Source organism: Mustela lutreola, chromosome 1 (assembly GCF_030435805.1).
Source record: "Mustela lutreola isolate mMusLut2 chromosome 1, mMusLut2.pri, whole genome shotgun sequence".
NCBI lineage: Eukaryota > Metazoa > Chordata > Mammalia > Carnivora > Mustelidae > Mustela > Mustela lutreola.
Genome location: NC_081290.1, coordinates 91421482 through 91448965, shown reverse-complemented (window position 1 = coordinate 91448965; position 27484 = coordinate 91421482). Strand labels below are relative to the sequence as shown.

Here is a 27484-nt window from a genome sequence, read left to right as displayed (position 1 = left end):
CATTGATGAGAGACAGAAGTAGAAAAATCTTCACCTTTGGCCCAGGAGGCTGACCTACAGCCTGCAGTTTCAGTAAGGATCAAATACATGCTATATTATTTAAGGGTCTCATGTCTGTCTGTAAATCTTGCCAATAGTTAACACTGAACTGAATTATAAGTACTAGGAAAATCTTGAGGTGTAATTTTACAAGTAGAAATTCGAAGAAGACATTTATGATCTAATATGCCCTGCACATCCCCTCCCTGTTGAACACTAAGCATATAACCACTAGCTTTATACAGCAGAAGCACAGCTCCTTCTGCCCACAGTTCCTGTCCCAGTGCTACTTAAATAAGAGACCGAAGATGTCTCAAGACTTCTTTCTGGATTGTTGTGTTCAACAATTCCACAACAACATGGTTGTCAGCCTAGATGTGGTATGATCATGATTTGGTGTTCCCATCACTTTCTATCTATAAACAACATTCTTTCTTGCTCCATCATAAATTTCACTTAGCCTATCTTGCTTTACATCTTTCAGGTTACTTAGTATCTATTTTTAGCACATCTTATAAGCTCTGCCTACTTCTCACAATCTACTTGCTTTCTCATTATTTGTACTTTACCATATCCTATAGGATTCATCCGTCCCATTCTCTTCTCTCTAGCAGAACTGATTTTCTGTAAGAACACAGCAAATTAGCCATTACTTTAACAAACATTTAAATAGCTTTCTTCGGGTCACCTGGGTGGCTCAGTGGGTTAAAGCCTCTGCCTTCGGCTTAGGTCATGATCCCAGAGTCTTGGGATTGGGCCACATCCTGCTCTCTGCTCTGCGGGGAGCCTGCTGCCTCCTCTCTCTCTCTCTGCCTGCCTCTCTGCCTACTTGTGATCTCTGTCTATCAAATAAATAAAATCTTAAAAAAAAATAAATAGTTTTCTTCATCTATTCAGTGAAATGTATTGATATTAGGAAATCTGTATTATTTTACTCTTTTCACCTTGCCTTTTCTTACTTTCCTCTCAGTTTTGATCATTTTGAAAAGACAAAAGGGATGTTTAAGCAAATTCCCCAAATAAATCACACTTATTCAATTTTCTATTCATTTCCATTTGATAATGACATATAGGCTATGAAATATATCTCTTCTTATTTTATATTCTAGGAAACCAATGCTTTAAGATATTTTAATGTAATCACAATACCCTTCAAAAAATCTATTGACAAGTGATAAGAAAAACAATCTTCATCTCTGTTTCTTATGTAGTCCATGTATTTGACACACAGGCTTATTAAATATTCTCTTGTGCCATAGCTATACCACATGTTAGTAACTGAGCGCACACACACACACACAAAATACAGACTGGGAAACTTTCTGCACCTAATAACCATAAATGAATTTCTAACAACAATGTAGATTCAGAATTCTAACTGGCACTCTACTTCTCCCCAACACAGCTACCCACAACCAATCTTTCCAAGAAAGCTCAGATAAATTAGAGAGAGTTAGCCCTAATCAGTAGGTTCACCAATAAACATCTACTGAGTGTGTTCTTTACAAGGCACTGGCAGACAGCAGAAGTTATCAGCAGATTCTGACATTCATTTTACCTTTAGAGCTTTTCTAAAAAGTTCTACTAACCAAATGTATTTTTTAAAAAGTCATTTGGAGCCTTTTCATCTTAGGAGAATTTTTCTCTTACTTAATTATAAATTCATAAATTCATGTACAAGAAAGGAGGCATGTTTGGAGAAAAGAGACAAAAACATCAATATGGGGGTGCCTGGGTGGCTCAGTGGGTTAAAGCCTCTGCCTTCGGCTCAGGTCATGATCCCGGTGTCCTGGGATCGAGCCCCACATTGGGCTCTCTGCTCAGCGGGGAGCCTGCTTCCTCCTCCCTGCCTACTTGTAATCTCCGTCTGTCAAATAAATAAATAAAATCTTTAAAAAACCAACCAAACAGAAAAAAAAAACCACATCAATATGCCTGGACAACTGGGTTTATAAAGGAGAGCAGAATGAAGCTGAGCAGGGTGGCAGAGTATTGCTCAGCATATAATGCAAAGTGGTGTAGATTTTTATCCTCTTGAACCTAGTGCTATCCGGTATGGTAGACACTAGCCAAATATGATTAATTAAATTTAATTAACTAAATCAAATAAAAATTCAGTTTCTTGGGCATATCAGCCAGGTTTCAAATCCTCAGTGGATACATAATGGCCAGTGGCAACTATATTGGTTAGTGGAGGAGCACATTTCCATTATTCTAGAAAGTTCTGTTGGATGGTGCTGCCCTATAGACATTGAGGAAATGTAAAAATTTTGAAAAGAGTTGGAAATGATAAAATTATAATTTTCCAAGGATCTCTAAGAAGAAATGAATAAACTGGAAAATGGTAGCGCAATTAGGATATGAACCAGAATGCACATCATACTCAGACTGGGGTTGCAGAAATGAAGACTAGTATGTGTGTTTGTGTTACGGTTGGGGTCAGGGAAAGAACTATAGTAACGAAGTAGATATGGAGGGTGAAGGAAAGATAGAGTGCTTCTTATTTAGGAAAATGGGTGGGTATTAATCCTATTCTCTGAAATAGGAAAACTGTAAAGGAGTGGAATACATATTTTTGAGAGGACAGGGGTGGATGATAAATCTAGATTATATCCCTGTTAAGTGTGAGATTGTAAAGGGGCATTTTTGTAAGATATACAATAGGCAGTTAGATATATAAATTTTGGTCATTCTCAAGGAGCTTAGGAGGAGAAACATAAAACATTACATGGATTTCTCATTACCTCCTTAAAATCAGTATCTAGAAGTGAAAAATTTTTTCAAACAGTATGAATTATATGTGGAGGCTTTCCAGATTTCTTCTTACTCCTTTCCCCACAACACACACTCCCTGGTGACTCTTACATTGCCATGATGAACAGATGTTATGCACAGGCATGTACATACTCTACTGATGAACTGATGGGGTCTGGTGTTTTATAATGCATTGGTTGGGAGACAGATTTCAGAGTTATAACACTTTCTTTGTAAAAACAACATCCTTCCTCCAGATTCCAATGATTTTGTAAATACTATAAAGTAGAACACATTTGCATCTTTATTAGTTTGGTTGCCAGGCAAGAAAACAGAAATCACTAAAAAAGTTCTAAACAGCATTTGCTATGGGGAAATGTTGACATAGGCGTCGAAGGCTAGAAGAACAAAACAGGAAGGTGAGATTAAATTAGAAATTCCTAATGCTGGAAGTGGCTACCAGTTCCTAGAGCTGGTAGAACAGAGGGTGCGGACGGTATTATCAAAATCTGAGAGCAAACTCACAACTGGGGATGCTACATAAGGATAAGAAAAGGGAAGGCAGGACCACTGGAGGGGCCGCTGCAATTGGCTCTGGGACTTTTAAAGGGCACAGATGTCTCCCTGGATACCAGATGCAGAGAGAGAGAAAAGAACAACAGCTTTCCCGTGTTCCACCTTACGATTTTCTGCTTGTGTTTCTTCCTGGGAGAATCATACAGAAAGCCATTTGAGGGGTGCCTGGGTGGCTCAGTGGGTTAAAGCCTCTGCCTTCGGCTCTGGTCATGATCCCAGGGTCCTGGGATAGAGCCCCACATTGGGCTCTCTGCTCAGCGGGGAGCCTACTTCCCCCTCTCTCTTTGCTTGCCTCTCTGCCTATTGGTGACTTCTGTCTGTCAAATAAATAAATAAAATCTTAAAAAAAAAAAAAAGAAAGCCATTTGACAAGGAAGGCTGAGAAATGTAGTCTATAGACTCTCAGGCCAACTATGATCACAGAGCAGAGTTTAGGAGAGTGTGGGGGTCAAAGACCACAGGCAAATAACCTACACCATGCTTTGTAAACTACAAAAAAACAAAAACAAAAAAATCTTATTTGGTTTCTAGTCTTTGACAGACTTGATAAACTCTAAGGGTCTATCACAGCATTTATTAAAATGCTCAATAAATATCCATAAATATTTGAATGAACAAATGCCTATCCCTATCCTGATAAATAGATCAGCTCAGTACACAACTTACATGATTGGCAGGACATGCAACTGATTTTTAATGGAACACCTGAATTCATAAGTACAAGTTAGTATTATCTCTTAAAATATTGGCCCTTTGAAAGTTAGCATACTTCCAAACAGTACTGTCATTACTCAAGGGATATTTAGAACTGCTCTGAAATTGCCTTTCAGAGCTAGTTCTTGAGAAATACATGATAATTAGGAGAATGTATCCCTGCCCACTCCTGGCCTAGTCTGAGTCACCTGGTTTTGATCTGGAAGATTTATTTGGTTTCAAAAATGAAATCCACTCTCAAAGAATAAAGACTTGTTACTAATGTTGGTAAGTACTTGCCACAATTTCCAATTAAACTTGAGGCAACATGATGTCTGAGCCTACTTCTGATACTTTGAATTTGGAATAAGACAACAAATGTGGTGGATAATAATAGTAGTAACTTAAAATTGGTCTTTATTGCCTTTCTATGAAGAGAGGAGAATTATCATTGTGCCCTGCTCACCCACACCCTCCCTAATTTCAGTAAGCTCTTTCCATACCCCAGGGCGATTTCCAGCCAAGACAAATGTATAAGCATAAATGTATAAAAACAAAAAGCGCCGCTAGGCTCTGACGTCTAGGACATGAACCAAGTCCACGTTTTACTATCACCCCCTTCCCTAAAGGGAAAAATCCATATACTTTTCCGCTTGCCGTACCCATACCGCATTCTGGTAAAACAGGAAACTTCTCAAAGGTTAGTCAAGTGTGGAGCACAGGTAGATGCAATGTACCCTGCCTGAAGGGAAACGTTAAGTCATAATAAGAATCTCAATAAGCACCTCCATGACACTACGTGCCGGGCTCCGTTTATTCCTGGTCTTCACAGTTCTGTGAGGTAGGCACTTCTAGAACCCCCATTTTACAAATGAGAAACCCGGGGCTCACGGAGGTCATTAACTAGCCAAGACTACTCATTCTTGAAGGACAGTCCAGGGTTCAAACCTGACACTCTGGTTCGAGTTTGTGCTTTCCGTGAAGAACTGCTATCTGGCCAATTTTAAACCGTCAGTACCGGCAACTGGGGAACTAATGGAAAAGGGAATCAACAAAACGGTCCACACCTCGTAAACAGGGCTGATACACCCGAGAAGCCTGATGTCTCAAGGGAGGGCAAACGAGACACCCGGAGGTGGACCCACCCTGGAGCGGCTCTGACAGACGCAGCCGCAGGCGGCAGAAGCGCTTCCGAGACCGATCCGCCGCCACAACATCCCTCATTGGGTCCCTTCCTGATAGCGTCAAATCGCGGGCGTCCAGAAGGAGGTGGGACTTCCGGGCTCGGTGGAGCCAATACCGGCCGCGCCGGAAGTACCTATTGAGGAAAGGGGGAGAGATACCGGGTGGTAGAAGACCCCGTTGAATCTTGTGTTCCACAGACTCAGAAGAAAAATCGGGTGGTTTTTCATCCGCTAATTGTCAGGCTTTGTGGGCAGTGGGAAGCAGGAGTTGGGACATGGACAGCCGCTTGCAGGAGATCCGGGAGCGGCAGAAGTTACGGCGACAGCTCCTTGCACAGCAGGTCCGCGGCCCAGGGAGGAATCGAGAATGCGCGTGCGCGGTTCCCTTCTCTTCCTCCTCCCCCTCGTTCTTTTCTGTCTTTGCCTACGCGTTGCGGTGCTTACTTCCCTGCTTCCGCAACCCTGATCCCTAGGCCTACCTGCCTTTCTTGCTCTTAACTGCCGCAGTACCTTGAATATTCTTCATCTGTGCCGCGGCCATTATGTTGCTAAACCGAACGCCACGATTGGTCCTCAGCAGCCATTATGGAATGCGCGCCGAGTGTCCGGCGCCGGGCTCAAGGATGGGGAGACAAAGCTTTGGTCTTTGTAAATAAATTACCGTCGTTCGCGCCAGGGAAAGTGATTTGTTATCCCTTAAGTTTCTCTAAACTATTTAAATGGTCGTCCGTGTCAGGCCTTTCTTCTTAGTACCTAGTTCTTGAGATTGTAGCTTCCTTGTGAAATAGATTTATAGTGTTTTCTTTGGGATCATATCTAAAGACTGCATTAGAAGTAGCCCGAGTGTAAAATTTTAGTTTGCCCATCTTGTGTGTTGCTAAGTACTGTGTCTTCGTCATCACCCACTGCTAATACTTGAATTCTCACTCTGTTTAAGCCACAGTAAACATTTGGAATAGATATCATTGACGTCCCTTACCAAGTAATGAAACAGGCTAGAGAGGTTAGGTAGTTTTTGCCCCGTGTCACTCATCGCTAGGCCAGTCTCTCCAAAGCTCGTGTGTGAATTAACACTTGATCAGGAGAGTACACATGCAGAAAATGCAGATGCACACCTTTACTTAGAGTCAGAGTTTGTGTTTCCCATTTCTACCGTTCATATCACTAAAAGTGATGGAGGAAATACTACGAGGCATCTTACTGTTATTTTTCAGTAATGAATCTTGGTTTTAGTAAATGAAAATTTGAAACTTATACTCTTATGATCTGATGAAAAGGTTTATGGTGTATATATATATGTATTAAATATATATGGTTATGGTGTATATAACCATATATGGTTTCGGTATTTATAGTCATATATGGTTATGGTATATATAGTGTTAAAAATGTGGGAATTGGAATCAGACCTGTTCTGTCCCTCTAGCATTATGATCTGGGACAAATCAGGTATCTTTTCCAAGCCTTCTTTCTTGTACCTTCTTTTATTGTGTTGGCTTTAGAATATTCAGTAGCTTTGTTACCACCAAGAAAGGTTCTTATTTTTTAGTTTTTTTAGATTTTAGTTTTAGTTTAATTTTCTTTGACTCAAAATGCATTCATAAATGGTTACTTCTGTGTCTTATTATACACGAGGGGATCTAGTAAGCCCCTGGCAATTCAACTATGAATAAAAAATGGTCCATACCCTAAAAGAGCTTGCATAGTGCAAAAAATTTAATGATGGGTGCCTTTATTAAGTACCTTTAATGAATCAAGACTCTGCTAAGTTTTTATATACATTATCTTCAGTCCTGCAAGTCAGATGCTATTTGCATCTTATAGATGAAGAAAATAGAGCTCAAAGAGTTTAAGTTACATGCTGAAGTCCACAAAGTTTATAAAGTTGCAAGCTTGTAGTTTTAGGCTTTTCCATGCTCTTTCCAGTACACTAGTTGCTCCCTAGTCCTCTAGTTGGTTAGGAACTATTTCCACATAAGAAAGAATGTCTGATATAATCAATGACAGACCTCCACTTTTGCAACTAATTTCAGCCTTTCTTTCAATTGTTTTCTCTATTTGAACAACACAGATTACTCTCCAGAATGTGGTTTGTGCAATTTATACAATTTTTTAAAAATTGTACTTCTTTTTTTTTTGCCTTTATCATTTATTTTTTTATTTTTTATTTTTTTAAGATTTTATTTATTTATTTGACAGACAGAGAACACAAGTAGGCAGAGAGGCAGGCAGAGAGAAAGGGGGAAGCAGGCTACCTGCGAAGCAGAGAGCCTGATGCGGGGCTCGATCCCAGGACCCCAGGATCATGACCTGAGACCGAAGGCAGAGGCTTTAACCCACTGAGGCACCCAGGCGCCCCTTGTTTATTTTTTAAAGAAAATTTATTTTTTTTCAGTGTTCCAAAATTCATTGTTTATGCACCACACTCAGTGCTCCATGCAATACGTGCCCTTCATAATATCCACCACCAGGCTAACCCAACCCTCCACCTCTCCCCTCTAAAACTCTCAGTTTGTTTCTCAAGAGTCCATAGTCTCTCGTGGTTTGTCTCCCCCTTCGATTTCTCCCAACTCACTTCTCTCCATCCCCCATGTCCTCCATGTTATTCCTTATGCTCCACAAGTAAGTGAAAACATACGATAATTGACTCTGTCTGACTTATTTCACTCAGCATAATCTCTTCCAGTCTCTTCCATGTTGATACAAAAGTTGGGTATTCATCCTTTTTGATGGAGCCATAATACTCCATTGTATATATGGATCATATCTTCTTTATCCATTGGTCTGTTGAAGGGCATCTTGGTTCTTTCCACAGTTTGGCTGCTGTGGCCGTTGCTGCTATGAACATTGGGATACATATGGCTCTTCTTTTTACTACATCTGTATCTTTGGGGTAAATACCCAGTAGTGCAATTGCAGGGTCATAGGGTAGCTCTATTTTTAATTAAGGAATCTCCACACTGTTTTCCAAAGTGGCTACACCAACTTGCATTCTGTCCTCCTTCCTTTCTGATTTCTGTGCATCTCCTGTAGCACAGCTCAGGTCAGAACATTGTAATGAAAACTGTCTTGATCTCTCTGGCTAAGGGTCTTCTTCCAGCTGGTGTTCGTTGTCCTTACTGTTGAGTACACTACTTAACATTACTTATTGTTACACAGAATATAAATGTCAGCAACTTACACCTACTTTTTACTTAGCTATAGCTATGTTCCCAAAAAAATCGTATATGCTTTTAAATGATACCAAATTGTCGAAATTGTTAAAAGAACATATTTAGTGCTTCCATAACAGAAAATCTGTGATTTACTTATTCCAGTCATTCCACAGATTTGTTTTTTGTTTTTGGAGCATGTGAGGACAATTATATATGTTAGCAGAATTTTAACTTAAAGCATTTCTAATGTAATACATTGTATTCTAATGTAGTAGGAAATCTAATTGGTTCATTAAAATATTGAGCATCTACTCTGAGTCAGGCATTATACAAGCTGTGAACATACAGATACCAAGAGGACAGCATTCATCTGCTTAGAGAACTTAGATGTAACTTGTGGAGCAGTAAACAAAAGTAAAGATAAAATAATTTAAGTGTAAAATAATCAGAAGTCATGTTAAAGGCCTTGAAACAATATGAACAGGAAGTAAGCAAAAGTAAGACCTAAAATAATTGAAAGTTGTGTTAAGTACTAAGACCCAAATAAGGAAATAAAAAGGAGAAAAGTGGAAGGAGGCTACCTATTCTATGCACTCCTTAAGGAAATCACTTGTCCTCATCTGAGACCTCAAGAGAGAGGAGTCAGTCATGGGAAGATTAGAAATCATTTTAACTATGGGAAGTAGATGTGTCTTTTAACTAATGAGAATAGGGTTCAGGAAGATTTTATGGGAGAGTTAAAAAGTCAGGAACATTTGATACATAGTAAGAGATCTGTCATTGAGAAACCTTAGGGGAGTCATGAAGTAGGCAGACTAAAAAGGCCAGTGGTGATTGCTTAAGATCAAGCAAGGGACTTGTAGCTCTGATATTTTAGTATATTCCCTTTCCTGAGCTAAAGAGACTATTTAATGCAGATTTCCTCATGCCTTGCTTAAGAATATAAAATTGTCCCTTTATATAAAATATAAAATTGTCCCTCATGGCCTCATGTCCCTCAGTTCATTTGGCTTTTATTTAATCATTTATTTATTTATTTAAAAAATTTTTAAGGTTTTTTATTTATTTATTTGACAGACAGAGATTGCAAGTAGGCAGAGAGGCAGACAGAGAGAAAAAGGGAAGCAGGCTCCCTGCCAAGCAGAGAGCCGGATGCGGGGCTTGATCCCAGGACCCTGAGATCATGACCTGAGCCAAAGGCAGAGGCTTTAACCCACTGAGCCACCCATGCGCCCCCTGATTATTTATTTGACAGAGATCACAAGTAGGCAGAAAGATAGGCAGAGAAAGAGGCGGAAGCAGGCTCCTTGCTGAGCAGAGAGGCAGATGTGGGGCTGGATCCCAGGACCCTGAGACCATGACCCAAGTCAAAGGCAGTGGCTTAACCCACTGAGCCACCCAGGTGCCCCTTCATTTGGCTTTTAAAGATGTCCATGAACTGGGTGCCTGGGTTGTTCCGATGGTTAAGCATCTGTCTTTGGCTCAGGTCATGATCCCGGGGTCCTGGGATTGAATACCACATCAGGCTCCCTGCTCAGTGGGGATCCTGCTTCCCCCTCCCCATTTATCTCCCCTTCCTTGTGCTCTTTCTCTCACTCTCAAATAAATAAATAAAATCTTAAAAAAAAAAAAAAGATGTCTATAAACTGATCCCATTTTTTGCAGCCAGCTTATCTCAACTAGTTATTTGTTGTATTTTGCAGAACTTTCCTGACTGCCAAACAATTTGCATTACCATTTTTTAGGTATTATTAAAATTCAGTGTTGTGCCTATAAATCATTGTATAAAGACTTGGCTTGAATAAAACTGGATAAATATTTATTACAGCACAAGATAAATAAGGTATAATATAGGAGCTGATGGATACAAAGTGTTAATGCCTACCACTCTGTATACACTATATGAGCTGCTTTTTTTGTTTTTGCTACTACTACTAAATTGTGTTTTTTTATTTACTTGAAAAGTAGAGGATGGCTAAAATTGTCTTAATTTCAAATACAACTGAAGGTATAAAATGCTTGCTAGCTCTCAGATTTGTTCCTAATTAACATGGTTTTGTTCCAAGGTATTTACTGTTTTTCCTGCAAGGTAATTAATCCACTTGTCTGCTGAAGGAGTTAGAGTTTGTTTGTTTTCAAATACCTGATATATTCAGTGTTGCTACTCAGGCAGGAAAGGCTATCTGGTGCTTTATGATCTAATTTTTGGTTTTTGTCCTTTCTCAGTTGGGAGCAGAAAGTGCCGATAGCATTGGTGCTGTGTTAAATAGCAAAGATGAGCAGAGAGAAATTGCTGAAACAAGAGAAACTTGCAGGTCAGTTGAATTTTTTTTTTTTTTTTTTTTTTTTTTTTTTTTTTTTTTTAGCGACATGTTAATATTGTGAAAGGGTTATTGTTTGCTTTTTAAAAAAATTTTATTAGAGGGCGAGCATTAGTGAGCTGGGGGGCAGAGGGAAAGGGACAAGCAGACTGCCCGCTGAGCAGGGGACCTCCCCCCCCCCCCATTATGGGGCTTACTCCCAAAACCCCAGATCATGACCTGAGCCAAAGGCAGACGTTTAACTGGTTGAGCCACCAAGGCGCCCCTGGTTATTGTTTAGATAATCCTAGGTATGAAGTGTGTTATGACAAGCATCAAAGTAAAGATTTCAGAAATACTGATTTTTGGTTTTTAGTATTCATGAACTATGAAACACTTTCTGAATATAGTATGTTCTCATTCATAAAGTATTTAGAATGGAATTTTAGACTAAGAATTAGCTTACACACCATGGATTAAATTGTTATATTTACAAATTCTTATAAAGAAAAACATACTTTACCCTAAAAGTGGTATTCATTTGGTAGTTCATAAAGCACTTCAGAATTTTTCAGGTTATTAATTTGAATATCAATTTTGCTCAAGGCAATTCAGAATGATATATAATATAGAAGTTTCTTTTTGCCATACATCCATTATAAAAGCTTATTTTCCTGTTTGGTTGCTTTCTCATAAAAGTAAAATACAGAATTGACAATCAGGTTGTGTGTTTTTTTTTTGTTTTTTTTTTAATTTATAAACTAGATGAATGAATAAATACTGTTTAATCAGAAAAAATGTGCCTTGTTCTGTTTTTGTAAACTGTTATTTAATATTATTAATAGCTGCCATTTATACATCTTTCTATATATGTGTGTGACACTTCAGTTTTAATTTTCAGGGCTTCCTATGATACCTCTGCTCCAAATGCAAAACGTAAGTATCAGGATGAAGGAGAGACAGATGAAGACAAAATGGAAGAATATAAGGCAAGTAGAGAACAGGGCAATTTTCTGGTCAAGAAAAATCTAAATCCTTAAAATAATAGATTCTTTTTCTTTTAAATTTACTTTTATTATTTTTTTAAGATTTTATTTATTTATTTGAAAGAGAGAAAGTGCACAGAGGGAGAGTGCAGACTCCCCGCTGTGCAGGGAGCCCAACATAGGGCTCAATCCCAGGGGGTCATGACCTAAGCCAAGGGCAGACACTGAGCCACCCAGGCGCCCCACAGTAGATTCCAATCCAGGAAAATAAATTTAATGAAAGCTCAATTTTAAGCTTTGTAAAGTAAATGTCAGTAGCCTATGTATACAGGCATACCTTGGAGATACTGTAGGTTTGGTTCCAGACCATCACAAAGAAGTGAATATCGCAGTAAAGCAAGTCAAGTGAAATTTTTGGTCTCCCACTGCATATAAAAGTTATGTCTACACTATCTTATAGTCTGTTAAATGTGCCGTAGCATTAACATCTAATAAAGCAAGATATATACCTTAATTTAAAAATACTTTATTGCCGGGATGCCTGCGTGGCTTAGTCAGTTAAGGATCTGCCTTTGGCTCTGTTCATGATCCCAGGGTCCTGGGGTTGAGTGCCACATCAGGTTTCTTGCTCAGCTAGGGGCCTGCTTCTCCTTCTGCGTGCTGCTCCCCCTGCTTGTGTTCTCTCTTTCTCTGACAAATAAATAAAAAAATCTTTTAAAAAAATGCTTTATTGCTAGCCATCTTTTGAGCTTTTCAGTGAGTTTTAATCTTTTTCTTTTTGCTGGTAGAGGGTCTTGCTTCAGGGTTGCTACAGTTTCCACATCAGTGTTTGCTGCTTCACCTTACACTTTTATGTTATGGAGATGGTTTCTTTCCTTAAACCTCATGAACTGACCTTTATTAGCTTCCAGCTTTCCTTCTGTGGCGTCCTTAGCTCTCTCAGGCCTCATAGAATTGAAAAGAGTGAGAGCCTTGCTCTAGATTAGGTTTTGGCCAAAGGGAATGCTATAGCTGGTTTGATTTTCTCTCCAGACCAATAAGCTTTTTCCGTATCAGAAATAAGGCTGTTTACTTTCTTACCATCTGATAAAAATAGTTTCATATGGTTTTTAAGAGAAATAAAATTGTCCCATTGGTGGTCATGTCTTTCATGATTTGAGCTAAATCCCAGTATTTACAGTATAATGAGATAATATTAGACAATTCAGTCAACAAAATCAGTAGTTATAGACAGGTATTCATTGATGAGAATGAAAAGGAAATTTTTATTATAAAAATAACTAGGTAATGAAAAGCATGCAATGACTTCAGTGTTTGACTTTAATGATAATTTGAAAAATTATATCTTAGGGAAATGAAATATTTATATTGAGTCTTGGGGTGCTTGGGTGACTCACTTGGTTAAGCATCTGCCTTTGGCTTAGGTCATGATCCCAGGGTCCTGGGATTGAGCCCCACATCAGGCTCCTTGCTCAGCGGGGAGCCTGTTCCTTCTCCCTCTGCCTGCTGCTCCTCCTGCTGATGTTCTCTATCAAATAAATAAAATCTTAAAAAAAAAAGTTATATTGAGTCTTACTACTCAAGATATCATAAATACATAAAATATTCCTTATATACATAAAATGTCTTTAATCTTTTCCAAGGATGAATTAGAAATGCAACAAGAAGAAGAGAATTTGCCTTATGAAGAAGAGATTTATAAAGATTCTAGTACTTTTCTTAAGGTAAATAAATTTTCATATTATAAGTCTTCACATTTCAGCTCTATGCATGAAAAAATTTTAAATACTATTTTCAATATTTTTCAGTTTTTGAGGAATTATCATTATAAAATAAAAATTTTAAAATTATTCTTGAAATAATCTTCTGATACTTGGCTATTTAGGATGAGATAATGCTAAATCAATGTTTGTAGCCACTAAGGAGTATTACTGTCATTTTAGTTGTGTTTCCAAATATTACTAATTTTTAAAAAATGTATCAACTTCTATTTTATATGGCCTCATAATAAAAAATAAAGTACAGAGTTAGTGTATCTGCCATTAGAGTAAAATGCTCTTAATTTAATTTTGACTTTTTCTTTAGGGAACGCAGAGTTTAAATCCCCATAATGATTACTGCCAACATTTTGTAGACACTGGACATAGACCTCAAAATTTCATCAGGGATGTAGGTATGTTAGATTTGTTGGGAATATGCTATTGCTAATTCTTGATTACATGCATGTACTTTATCCATTTTGTGGATTATTTCTAACAAAATCATTTTTCCTGGCTTGGCTTTTCTAATTCCAGAATTATTTTTCCTGGCTTCCTATTATCATTCTCCATACTTCTAGTATACCCTCCTTTCCTTCCAGCAGTGTTACTCACTCCCTTCCTTCCTTCTTCAGTTTGGTTCTGTGACTATCCTTGCATTTTTATTTTACCTTCATTTATTCCCTCTTTGGTGCTTTGCTTTTGTTTGTAGGCCTGATTTTCTCACCTATAATATTTTTTCCCTTGTCTCTAAAGAATTTAACATTTCATGCAAGCCGACTCTGTTGGCAACAAATTTCCTCAAATTTTTTTTTCTAGGAAAGTATTTCTCTTTCACTTTTGAAGAATAATTTCACAGAGGTTAGGATTCTTGGCTGGTGGTTTATTCCTTTCAACACTTTAAATATTTCACTCCAATCTTTTCTTGCTTGCATGTTTCTAAGATACTGGATATAACTGTTGTCTTTTTGTTTATCTTTCTATTTGTTCTTCTGTAGGCATGGTGTTTTTTCCCTCTGGTTTCTTTAGGATTTTTTCTTTATCTTTAACATTCTGTAGTTTGAAAATGATATGCCATAAATTTAGGGTTTTTGGCATTATACTGTTTGATAGTCTCTCTGCTTTCTGGATTTGGTTTGTTGTCTGATATTAATTTGGAGAAATTCTCAGTCATTTTTATTTTAGAAATTTCTTCTCTTCTCTCTCTCGTTCTTCTGGTATTTCCCTTACACATATTATATCTTTTGTAATTGTCCCATGGTTCTTGGATTTTCTAGCGCTTTTTTTGTTGCTTTTTTGTTTTTTTCAGATTTTGTTCTCTTTGCTTTTCAATTTTTGAGATATCCTCAAGCTCAGAGGTTCTTTCCTCGGCCCCAGTTTACTAAGTCTCTCAAATGTATTACCCCTGCATTTTTAAAAAGCTTTATTGAGATAATTCATGTACCATATAGGTCACCCATTTTTAAAGGGTATAATTCTGGTTTGTTTTGTTTTGTTTTTAGTAAATCCAGTTTGTGCAGTCACTACCACAATCTAATTTTCATCTCCACTAAAGAAACTCAGTACCCATTACTAGTTAGTTCCCATGACCTCATCCTCATCTGCCCCCAACCTTAAGTAAACATTAATTAACTTTCTATTTCTAGCCATTTGCCTATTCTAAACATTTCACATAAGTGGAATTGTACAATATGTGGTATTTTGTGACTGACTTCTTTCACTTGGCACAATATTTTCAAGGGTTGTTGATGTTGTGGCATAAACCAGTACTTCATTTATTTTGACTGCCAAATAATATTCCATTGTATGTATATACCACATTTTGTTTATCCATTTATTTGGGTTGTTTCCACTTTTTGACTGTTATAAATTGCTGCATGAATATTCATGTAAAATTCTTGTGTAAACATATGCTTTCATTTCTCCTAGGCATATAGCTAAGAGTAGAATTGTTGGGTCATGTGTTAATTCTCTGTTTAGCTTTTGGGGGAACTGCACAATTACTTTTCAAAGCAACTGTACCATTTGACATTCTTCCCAATAGTTTATCAGGGTTCCAGTTTCTTCCCATTTACTGTTATCTATCTTTTTAATTATAGCCATCCTAGTGGGTATGAAGGGATTTTGACTTGCATTTTCCTAATGATGACTAATGATGTTCGGCATCTTTTCATATTTGTTGGCTATTTAAATACTTGGGAAAAATATCCAAACTCTTTGCCTATTTTTTAAGTGGTTATTTGCCTTTTTATTATTACATTATAAGAGTTTATATTCTCAATCCAAGTCTCTTTTTAGACATATGATTTGCAGGTATTTTCTCCCATTCTGTGGGTTGCCTTTTTACTTTCTTGATGGCATCATTTGCCATACACAAAAGATTTAATTTTGGTACCATCTGATTTATTATTTCTGTGTTGCTCACAAGCAACTCTTGAAGTTACTCTTGAAGTAGAAACTAATTTTAGTGTTTTCATGAGCAAAATTTAGCTGTAGCGTAAAAAGTTATGATACTGTGAAGTGAAATAAGCCAGTCACAGAACAAATATGCAAATACTTAAGTACCTAATAGGGTATATGTAATATAAATACAATAAAGTAGTCAAACTCATGGAATCAGCGAACAGTGATTATCAGGGACTAGAAGAATGGGAAAATAGGGAATTGTTACTGAATTGATAAAAACTTTCAGTTATGCAAGATGAATGAGTTCTAGAGATCTGCTGTGTAGCATTGTGTTTGTAGTCAGCAATGCTGTTGACTGTAGTCAATAAAACTTTAAAAATTTGTTAAGGGTAGATCACATCTTAAGCGTTCTTATCAAACATGCACAGACACACACACACACACACACCCAGAGGAACACAAGAAAACTTCTAGAGGTGATAGATGTGTCTGTTGCCTTGGTTGTGATGATTTCACGGATGGATGCATATGTCTAAATTCATCAAATTGTGTATATTAAATATGTGTGTTTTTCTATGTTGGTTATACTTCAGTAAAGCTGTTTTTTATGATAGCTGTATAACTGAATTTCAGAATCCACCTTTATGTTTTTAAGATACGTATTTCCCCACAGCAAAGATAAAAGTACTTAGGAAACTATTACGGATTGAGAAGAACTTACATTTTCTGTTATAGAAGAGTGAGATCCGATTCTACTGTGATTAAAACCTGATTATAATAAAATCTTTAAACTTGTTTTATTTGCAGTTTGTTTTATAAGCACTGATTGAAGAGGCTTTAGGAAATCTTTCACTTTTACTCTTTGATATTAAGGTTATTAATGTCTGTACTTTTCATTTTTAAATTGAGATGCTTATATGATTTATATTGTTAGGAATATGTTTCTTGGGGTGAGGGGGGAGAAAAACCAAATAAAAGATTTTAGGAATCTTTGATATTCAAAGCCCTACTTATCCCTGTAGTTGCTAAAACAGGCATTATGCTGCTTTACCTAAAATCTCTTCTGAGCTCAAAGATGTAAAACATTTTTGAGGACATGGGAACAGTGAGTCTTGTGTCTTTAAGTACACTTTGTAGGACTTATATATGTTTTTTAAGATCTTAAGCCTCAAAATATATATGGGGATTTGGTTCATAATGACGGGGAGATGTGAAATCTTTAAAATTATAAATATTGATATAAGAAATACTCATAGTGAAAACAAGTTGTCTGGGAGGTGAGAGGTAGTCTACTATTAGGGACTCATTATCTTCTTTACTAGATTTGTTCTAGGGTTGTGTCCATGAGCCATAGCCAGTTAATTTAAGGTCATTGGTTGTGTTTCTCTCATCTCTAACTGTTCTTTGTTTCTTCCTATATGTAATCATAAGAAAGAAAATAAATACTCATTTTCTCTGCCTTTGATAACTACTTAAGAAGCTAAATAAAAACTTCAGTAATCACTAGCTTCTTAAGGAGAAAGAATTCTTTTAGCTAATAGAAAGGGGGAAGACCTGGTAGAAGGCAGTTGTTCTTTTCTTTCCCTTAGAACAGACAGAATGGCTTAACTTAATGCTATGAGCAGATTTAACTTAAATATGAGAGATTAAATGGTTTATTAATTTGGACTGAGCTTTAAAACATCTGGGTTTTTGCTTCCATGTGGGATTAGGGTCATTAGATATTAAATATATATGTGAAATATTTAAAAAATACTCAATTAACTTTTTTAAAAGGACACAAGAATAAAGTGGTGATTGTGTATTTTTGTGTTTTCCTGAGAGGGCTCATAACCTTTGAATTCACTGATACTAATTTCCATCGTATTGAAATTTAGTATTTACTATTTTTTGTCCTCAGGTTTGGCTGACAGATTTGAGGAATATCCCAAACTGAGGGAGCTCATCAGGCTGAAGGATGAGTTAATAGCTAAATCGAACACTCCTCCTATGTAAGTGTTTTTTTTCAGTTTTCATTCCCAACTTGGGCTTAAAATAGCAGTTCTTTTATCTTGTGGCCTTTCTGTTTGAAAAAAACTCAGCACCTATAATGTTAACAAACTTTCCCTGTGTATGGTAAAATAGATTCATTTGACATTCCAGTGCTGAGTACTCTCATTTTATTTTATTTTTTTATTTCCTAGATAATTTCTTTAAAGTGTTTCTAAATGTTTTCTTAGAAAAATAATTCATGTTTGTTGTATCTTGAGTTTCTTAAAATGTTTTTGAATGACTTTTCCTTTCAAAAAGCAGTTTATTTGTTGAAGGAATTTTAGAAAACTTAGATGAAGGAAAAGAAAAAGTAAAGGTTAATTATAACAGCATTCAGGGATACTAGTCTTAACATACTGAATTATGAAAGTTCATTTTAACCTTTACTAAACAGAATAATATTTTCCTCAAAAATGTGTAAAAAGTCTTTGAAATTGGAAAATCTACTTAATTCACATTTAGCTTACTTTGAACATTTTATACATTTAACAATTTGCTAAAATATATTTTTTTAGTGATTAGAAGAACCACAAAGAAGTCCGAGTGTGTGGAGAAAAATATTAGCAGATTCTAACATTCATCCAATTTAAAAACCTGTTAAAGTGTTTTGTATTTAAATTATTTTAACACTATGTATAAAAAAAAACTTTCAGTAAAGGCTAGTCGTAATTTATACTGTGTGGCCAGAAAAGGCTATTAATATAAACAATTCTACTAACAGATTGATAAAAGCAAATTATACCCATCTTTAGAAACAATTTTTTAGAAGGAGGCTTTTAAAGCTAACAAATAGTTTTTCTAACTTAACAATTAAGAAAAAATAATGTGGTAGTCCTTAGGAGATTCAAATGATAATGAAATGGGGCTCAGAGACTTACACTCATATGGAAGTATAAAAATGAGAGAAGTACACTCTTGATGTACATAAGGGAATTTGATTTTATTTTGTAGTGTGATTGTAGACATCTTGTAGAGAAGAGTGTTGGTAGATGGTTTACTGTCTATACTGAGGAAAGATACTCCTGCATAAAAAAGGTATTCAGTAATTAGTTTATGATTACTTTGTACATAGTGTTTAGTAATATTTAAGAAATTCCTTTCATTCTTATCTGTAAGGTATTTGAAAATCTCTTAGTCACTTTTTATGCCTTAATCAAATAGGTACTTACAAGCAGATATAGAAGCCTTTGACATCAGAGAACTGACACCTAAATTTGATGTGATTCTTCTGGAACCCCCTTTAGAAGAATATTACAGAGAAACTGGCATCACTGCTAATGAAAAATGCTGGACTTGGGATGATGTATGATGAAACTTTCTACATTGTAATTATTTCTTTTTCAATGAATATTTATTTGAGAAGATTATAAATATTCCCCTATTTTTAGGAATCATAAATATATAATATATAATGTGGCAGAAGATCCAGGGTACATTGACAGTTTTACACTATCTTTGGTCTGATTATTCTTTTTGGGGCAGAAGTTGAAGAGGTAGTGAGTAAATAGTCTGTGGAAGACTTACAGTTCCAGTCTTAAGAGTCCTTGGATGTATAAGTAGGAGAGTGTAAAGCCAGAATGACTGGTAATTCTTTCTGCATTTGCTTAGTTTTAGTAAACATTAGAGTATTTTTTATATATATACACACACACAGATACATGTAAAACATGATTTCTTTTTAAGGAACTTACAGTATAATAGATAAAAAAGATACATAATTTCAGTATAATATAATTGTCATAAAATCACATTTTCCTAAATAAAATTAGGCAAGCTGGTAACTTCAGTCAGTTACATAAAGTTATCTGTTTTTACTGATCAATAACAAAAATAAATACTTACTGAGCACTGCTCTGTGCTTGGCAATGTGGTAGGTAACTGGAGATTCAAAGGTGAATAAACCCTGGTTCTTGGACTTAAGGAGAATGTAGTTTAATGGGATAAATATTGACCTAAACAGATAATTGCATTATTATTTTGTTAGTTCTATAACAGAGGACTGCACAAGATGATCTGAAAAAAACTAACCAAGCCTTGGAGGAGAGAGTACATGAACAAAGAGGAGGTGACACATTAACAGTATAAATACTAGTTGTAATTGGCCAGATAAAGAAAGGAATAGGATGGTGATTCCAGATGGAAAGAACAGTAAGAGCAGAAGGGATGGAGACAAAGAATATCTGGTTTGTAGGTTGATGTTAGAACATAGATTGGTCCTTTCTTGAGATGATGTCTTCTTAGAAGCTTAAACTTTTATCGTGAAGAGGGACGCCTGGGTGGCTCAGTGGGTTAAGCCACTGCCTTCGGCTCAGGTCATGATCTCAGGGTCCTGGGATCGAGTCCCGCATCGGGCTCTCTGCTCAGCAGGGAGCCTGCTTCCTCCTCTCTCTCTGCCTGCCTCTCTGCCTACTTGTGATCTCTCTCTGTCAAATAAATAAATAAATCTTTAAAAAAAAAAAAAAAACTTTTATCCTGAAGACATTAAGGAGTCTTTGAAGGGCTTTAACCGGTTTAGTTCAGTGGTCAGATTAGTGTGTGGAGTATGGACTAGAGGAAAAGTCTGGAAAGGGGAGAGCAGATAGAAGACCGTTGCAGTAGCCTAGTTAGGAGATGAAGGGACCATAAATAGGGGTAATGGTAGTAAGAATAGAAAGGTGATAAATTCAGTAATGTGTAATAGGTACTGTGGTGAGCTCTCATGATTGGAATGAGGGGGGAGAGTTAAGGATGATATGAAGGTTTAAGTCTTGGGATAGGTGGGTTGATTCTTCACCAGTTGAGAAAGAGTGAATTTCAGAAGAGCTGGATTGGAGGGATTAGATCGTATTGAACGTGTTGATTTTGAGGTATATGTGAGACATCGATGTGGAGGTTGTAATAGGAATATATCATTCAAAGGACAGATCTGTGGCTCAAAATATAGATTCAGAAGATGAGTGCATCAAGCCTATGAGAATAGACGAATTTGTCCTAAAATAGTGTCTTAACTAAGATAATATGTGGATTGACAGTAAAGCCTCAGGAAACTTTTACGTTTAAGAGGCACATGTAAGGGCGCCTGGGTGGCTCAGTGGGTTAAGCCGCTGCCTTCGGCTCAGGTCATGATCTCGGAGTCCTGGGATCGAGTCCCGCATCGGGCTCTCTGCTCAGCAGAGAGCCTGCTTCCCTCTCTCTCTCTCTGCCTGCCTCTCCATCTACTTGTGATTTCTCTCTGTCAAATAAATAAATAAAATCTTAAAAAAAAAAAAAAAAGGCACATGTAAAAGAGTATTAATGTCATAGGGGCCATGGGAATAGGGAATTTTAAGGAAAGAGTAGGCAGGAGTGTTGAGCACAGAAGGAAGGTTGGGAAAGGAAAGGACTGACATCTGTCAAGACTGGTGTTTCATAGGAAATGGTGCTGCATCCTTGCATGTCCTCCTGTGTTAATGATAGTTAACATCTATTATTTAATCTTCAGGATATACCTATGGTTTTTCCTCCTTGAAGCTTTTCCTTTCATCTCAATCCCTCAGACATTTTTATTTACATATTTATAGATATTACCACTTTGAAAAGGTTTTTCCCACCCTCTGATAATAAATGTAATTTGTACTTACTGAAATTCAGAAAGGTAACAGTATATAGTATTCTAAAGGCGACGCAAAAGACATAATACTCTCGATATTTATTGCTGGGAATTTTCCAGATAGGTTGCACAAATTTACGTTCCTTCCAGTTGTGTTTAAGAAACATCTATGTAGCCATATATTCATCAAAATTGACTAGTAATATAAAAACAATCTTTGTGACCTTAATCAAAGGAAAGAAAATTGAAAAAAAATCTCATTATGTCTTTGATTATTATAGTTGATCCTTGAACAATGTGGATTTGAACTGCATGATTTCAGTTATACATGGATTTTTTTACAGAAAAGTGTAAATATATTTTCTCTTCCTTAGGATTTTCTTAGTAACATTTTCTTTTCTCTAGCTTACTTTAAGTATAGAGTGTAAATACATATAACATAAAATGTGTTAATTGTTTATGTTATCGGTAGGGCTTCTAGTCAACAGTAGGTGTAAGTAGTTAAGCTTTGGGGAGTCAGAAGTTATAGTCGCATTTTTATGGGGGGTATGACTTGGTGCCACTAACCCCTGCATTGTTCATGTGTCACCTGAAACTAGGCTGAACTTTATTTTCTCTGGCCAGTCTCTAAGGTTTGGTGAGTAAAGGCACAATAGCTTCAATTATTTGTGACAGACTAATAGAGTTTTTGAAATAAAGGAACTCTTTTATATGTATATTCTTGATTTCAGTTTAATTTTACTGAACAGCTCTGGCTGGCATAGTTGAAATGTTTTGTCTGGCCCTTGAGCCCTAAGTTCTTAACCTTTATGTGATAATATCTTAAAGAAAGTGCCAATAGTTAAACCAATATATAAAATGTAAATAAGAAAGAGGATTTCACAGGTATTCTCTTTTACATTAGAGAGTCAGTAGTGGTCAGCACATTTTGGCAAAGAACATAAGGACCTATTTAAAATACCAACAATTAGCATTTAGAACTGCAGTGTCAAGAGAATAATTTGCTTAATGTTCTTCACTAATGTGTGACATCACTTATTTTTATCTATTTCATCTATAAACATGTAGGAATATGTGTGTGTGTTACATAATTACTTATTCATATTCTTAATGAGAGTATTAGATGAAAGATTTCAAGATTTTAAAAAGTCAGAATATAAAACTCATTTGGTTTATACATATTGTCACTTATATCCGTTATTACTGTCAAATAATATTTTTCTTTTTAGATTAAGTTAGAGATGGTAAGCTTATAACTTAAATGGATCTGTTACTAAAGTTAATATTTTTTAGGGACACCTGGGTGGCTCAGTGGGGTAAAGCCTCTGCCATCAGCTCAGGTCATGATCTCAGGGTCCTGAGATTAAGCCCTACATCAGGCTCTCTGGTTGGTAGGGAGTCTGCTTCCCCTTCTCTCTCTGCCTACCTCTCTGCCTACTTGTGATCTCTGCCTGTCAAATAAATAAATAAATATAAAAAAAAATAAGTTAAGATTTTTTAAATAAATGAAACATAAATATTTGCTTAAACTATGGTCTCTGAAACTTAACTGTGGCGGAAAACTGGAAGAAAAAGAATATCATATAAAATGGTTGGTTTTACAGTTTTTTATGTGACTGGAAATTTTCAGATTTAATTATTTGAACTTTTTTTCAGTGTGACACAAAAGGGAAACACATATACAAGGGAACCACATATAAGGGAACAACACATACAAAGGAAACAACACATACAAAGGAAACAAAATTATACATTAATTTTTGTTGCAAGTTTTTATTTAAATTCCACTTAGTGTACATATAGTATAATATTAGTTTCAAGTGTAGAATTTAGTGATTCATCATTTACATACAGTACTCAGTGCTCATCACAACCAGTGCCCTCCTTAATGCTCATCATCCATTTAGCTTATCCCCTGCCCACCTCCCGTCGTCAACCCTGTTTGTTCTCTATAGTTGAGTCTATTTTATTTTTGCCTTTGTTTGCCTTTCTCAGTTTTTCCCCTCCTATGTTATTTGTTTTGTTTCCTAAATTCCACATATGAGTAAAATCATATATTTGTCTTTCTCTGACTCATTTTGCTTAGCATATTCTGTAGCTCCATCTGTGTCATTGCAAATGGTAAGATTTCATTCTTCTTTTTAATGGCTGACTAATATTCCATTGTAAATATATCTCACATCCATATCTCTTCATCAGTTGATGGACATTTGGGGTGTTTACATAGTTTGGCTATTGCTGATAATGATGCTAGAAACTTTGGGTGCATGTGTCCCTTCAAATCAGTATTTTTATATCCTTTGGGTAAATACCCGGTAGTGCAATTGCTGGATCGTAGGGTAGGGTAGTTCTAGGTTTAACTTTTTAAGGAAACTCCGTACTGTTTTCCAGAGTGTCTGCACCAGTTTGCACTCTCACCAACAGTTAATAAGGGTTCCCCTTTACCTGCATCCTTGCCAACACCTGTTTCTTCTTCTGTTGTTAATATTAGCCATTCTGACAGGTGTGAGGTGGCATCTTATTGTAGTTTTGATTTGTATTTCCCTGATGATGAATGACTTTGAGCATCTTTTCATGTGGCTTTTGGCCATCTGTATGTCTTCCTTGGAAAAATTAGACTATTTTTTGGCATTTCAGACTTAACGTATACATTATAATGAGATGTGCATATTGGTTTATTTTATATAGAACTTATGTAAATACTGGAAACCAAATCTTCCCCAAACATTTGTTATATTTCATTTTAATTTTGCTCCTAATTTGGGAGTAATTTAACCTCTTCCTATTTCAGTTCCTTTTTCTATAAATCATGAAGGGCTGCTCTCAAGCTACATCTTATAGAATTCCTTTAGTCTATGAATATGGTCCCCCCCGTAACCTTTTTCTGTATGAAATCGTTTGTGTGTGTGTGTGTGTGTGTGTGTGTGTATGTGTTTGTTTGTTTGTTTTCTTAATATAGAATAAGAAAATAGAATAATTTGTAAGGATAAAATTTATTTGCTAATGAAAATTAGTACATTTAAAGAACACATCTGCTTAAAGTCCTGATAAATCTCAATGGTTGTTTTTTCGGATTTAGGATGATTGGGTAAATGTAGTATTATTTTGGTTTTCCACAGATTATGAAGTTAGAGATTGATGAGATTGCAGCCCCTCGATCATTTATCTTTCTCTGGTGTGGTTCCGGGGAGGGATTGGACCTTGGAAGAGTGGTAAGATGGTTTTCTTTAAATTGGATTTTTAATTCATAAGAAAAAATATAAAAAGTTTGAAGATAGATGTTATTCTGTCCTTTGTTTCTTGAACAGTTGCTAAAATACTCAGAAGGAAAAAATATGTTCAGAAAAGAATGCATGAAAGGCAGTACTCTTCAGTTAATTAGCACTGGGGTTCAATAAGTCCCAATATAATTTGTTACAACTTCAGAACGGTTTAGGCATTTGAAACTGCAGCTCAAAAACAGGCTGCTTAGTATCATTTGCTACTCATTATGAGTAGCTAGAAGGTACTCTTCTGAATATTATTAACTTCTGAATTCCACATAAAAACCAAAACAAATTGGAAAAATAACATGGCATCTGGAACGCATGGTTTGAATGATCAAATGAGAGTGAGAAAGAAGTTACATAACACCTGTATTTATTTTAAGCATCTTGTATTTCCTGTATTTCAGGACTTTATTTTTCTTATTGCACTTATTTTGGATTTCTAAATGGAAATAAAGTAGCATATGCCTTTTTATCTAAGAATCATGGGAGCATGTGGCTACGTATTAGAAGGCTTCATTCAGTTTTAGTCTCAGTTCTGCTGTCTAGCAATGAAACTTTTGGCAAAGAGATTTTTACTGTGGTAGGTTTCAGTTTCTTCACTTGTTACTAGATGACACCTTCCATTTTTAGGATATATTTTGTTAGACAGCAGATAATCTCACTTAAGGCTAGTAATTTTCAGAAGTGTCCATTTGACAGGTGAAGAATTTAAGTAGGATTATTTTGAGATAAATTTATGCTAAAATCCTGAAATTCTGCAGTTACTTTGTATTCTTTATATAAATAACAAGTTTGAGACTGTTCGATACATCCTTGCTTGTGTTGTTTATTAATTCCAATGTAAGACTATAACTGCATTCCAATTCGGTATCTATTTTTTGCTGGCACCTCTCCAAGAAGCTCTGGAAAAACTAAGAAAATAGAAATATACTATATGTTTTTATAGGTATGTTGGTATTTACCTTTTATAGCTGCTAATGTCTGGCTTTGGGCTTGCCTTCCACCTCCCAAATTAGGTTGAAAATGATTGGGAGGTTTTATTGTATTTGTTTATGTCATATTGGTGAAAGCAGATTTTGGCCAAAAATTACTGCAAAAATAATTTAGCATTAGAAATACTTAACAGGCTTTTTGTTAAATTGATTAGGGCATGAGGTTTTAGACCCTTGTGGTTTATAATGAATATCCAGTGCAAAACAAATAATTGGTGACAGGAACAGATACTGATCTTGATATTTGAGATTTTAAAATAAAAATCCAAGTTTCATTTTGAGGTGTTTCTCACTTTACACAGCAAGGGCATTCCTGAAATGACCAGTACCAACAATATTCTACTGCACAGTTTAGTTATTTTCCCCCTACTTTCCTTTTAGATCATTTAGGGAGGGGGTATATCTTATGTTTTTATTCCCACCAGCTATGCAGCACATGTATTGGGTAGTGGGCCCTCATTATGCCACTCTAAGCAGTGTATTAGCAAGTATTTGTTACATATTCTTATATAACAGATTCTAGGACACTAAGGGTCAGATCTCTATTTTCTAGATTGTATAAAGATGAAAGTACAGTTTTATCCAGTAATGAGCTATACACTGAAGCTGAAGTTGTTAATGTTAAATATATAAAGATAACGCAAGACTCTCATTTGAAAAGAGGCTATCAATTAAAATACTTTCCGTAGTTTTTAGCTTTGTCAGAGGATAGAAAATTGAGGTGCTAGGAATCAAATTATCTGTTGAATTTTATGATTAAAGAGGGGGCTGAGTGTTTTATGATTTAAAACCCCCTTTCAGGGCACCTGGGTGGTTCAGTGGGTTAAAGTCTCTGCCTTTGGCTCAGGTCATGATCCCGGGGTCCTGGGATCGAGCCCCACATCGGGCTCTCTGCTCGGCAGGGAGTCTGCTTCCCCCTCTCTCTCTGCCTGCCTCTCTGCCTACTTGTGATCTCTGTCTGTGAAATAAATAAAATCTTAAAAAAAAAAAAAAACCCAAACCCTTTCTATTGATTCCCATGGAAGGTAGTATTAAAGAATTGGAATATTAGTAAAATTATGTGTTTTCATATTTAACTTTATATATTATACTAATTTCCAGAATATGTCTATGCATTCTATATATTGGCTGCTTAAAGACTGGTTTTTCATTTTTCTATTTCTGAATTAAAAATTACTGTCACATCTTGGAATTTAGTGTCTCAAACCTCTAGGAAGTTTTTTTAGTGCTGGTTGGTTATTTTAACTTTTGTTTATTTCTTTTAACTAAGGCTTTCTTTTTTTAAATTCTTTCTAGTGTTTACGCAAATGGGGTTACAGAAGATGTGAAGATATTTGTTGGATTAAAACCAATAAAAACAATCCTGGAAAGACTAAGACTTTAGATCCAAAGGCTGTCTTCCAGAGAACAAAGGTATTGCCTTTACTGTTTTGTTATTTTTATTTTCATTATTTTCCTTCAGGCTTTTCCAAATGACTGTATACTATTTAATTTTGGTAGAAAGGTTCTTTTCTTAGATTTGTACAAATGGCATTGAATGTTATAATAGTACATCCAGTTTAATTTTAAAATATTCACCTTGTTATCTCAACCTTCACTGTGTTAGAGAAGGTAATATGTATTCTTGTGTGTTCCAAACTGTTGTAATTCTAAGTCATTATGGACTTTTGGTGCCTCTGACCGCCCCCAGATTTTTTCCCTTTCCCTGGGCCCAGAAAAAAGAGATGGCAGCAAGACTCTCACAGCTGGTTGGCTTAGAGGGATATTTTTATCC

The 27484-nt window shown here is 36.0% G+C and overlaps 1 protein-coding gene and 1 long non-coding RNA gene across 3 annotated transcripts in view; one reads left to right on the top strand and one right to left on the bottom strand.

The window, feature by feature from the left end:
- Positions 1-3074: 3074 nt before the first annotated feature.
- On the bottom strand, positions 3075-5355 carry LOC131828721 (uncharacterized). The gene is made up of 2 exons (XR_009352553.1): positions 5208-5355; positions 3075-5094 (listed from the first exon to the last, which is right to left on the bottom strand). It is a non-coding gene; the product is annotated as an uncharacterized LOC131828721 (long non-coding RNA).
- Positions 5356-5379: 24 nt separating this feature from the next.
- METTL14 (methyltransferase 14, N6-adenosine-methyltransferase subunit) overlaps positions 5380-27484 on the top strand; it is a 28088-nt gene continuing 5983 nt past the window's right edge. Inside the window, exons 1-9 of one of the 2 annotated variants that reach the window (XM_059169633.1) lie at positions 5380-5587; positions 10628-10716; positions 11603-11690; positions 13331-13411; positions 13773-13860; positions 17751-17841; positions 19043-19184; positions 24569-24661; positions 27007-27123. In XM_059169633.1, coding sequence (XP_059025616.1) covers positions 5522-5587; positions 10628-10716; positions 11603-11690; positions 13331-13411; positions 13773-13860; positions 17751-17841; positions 19043-19184; positions 24569-24661; positions 27007-27123 — 855 coding nt within the window. In that variant the 5' untranslated portion in view covers positions 5380-5521. Of the gene's footprint in view, positions 5588-10627; positions 10717-11602; positions 11691-13330; positions 13412-13772; positions 13861-17750; positions 17842-19042; positions 19185-24568; positions 24662-27006; positions 27124-27484 lie in introns of those variants that run through there. The other variant, XM_059169643.1, reaches the window with a different exon arrangement.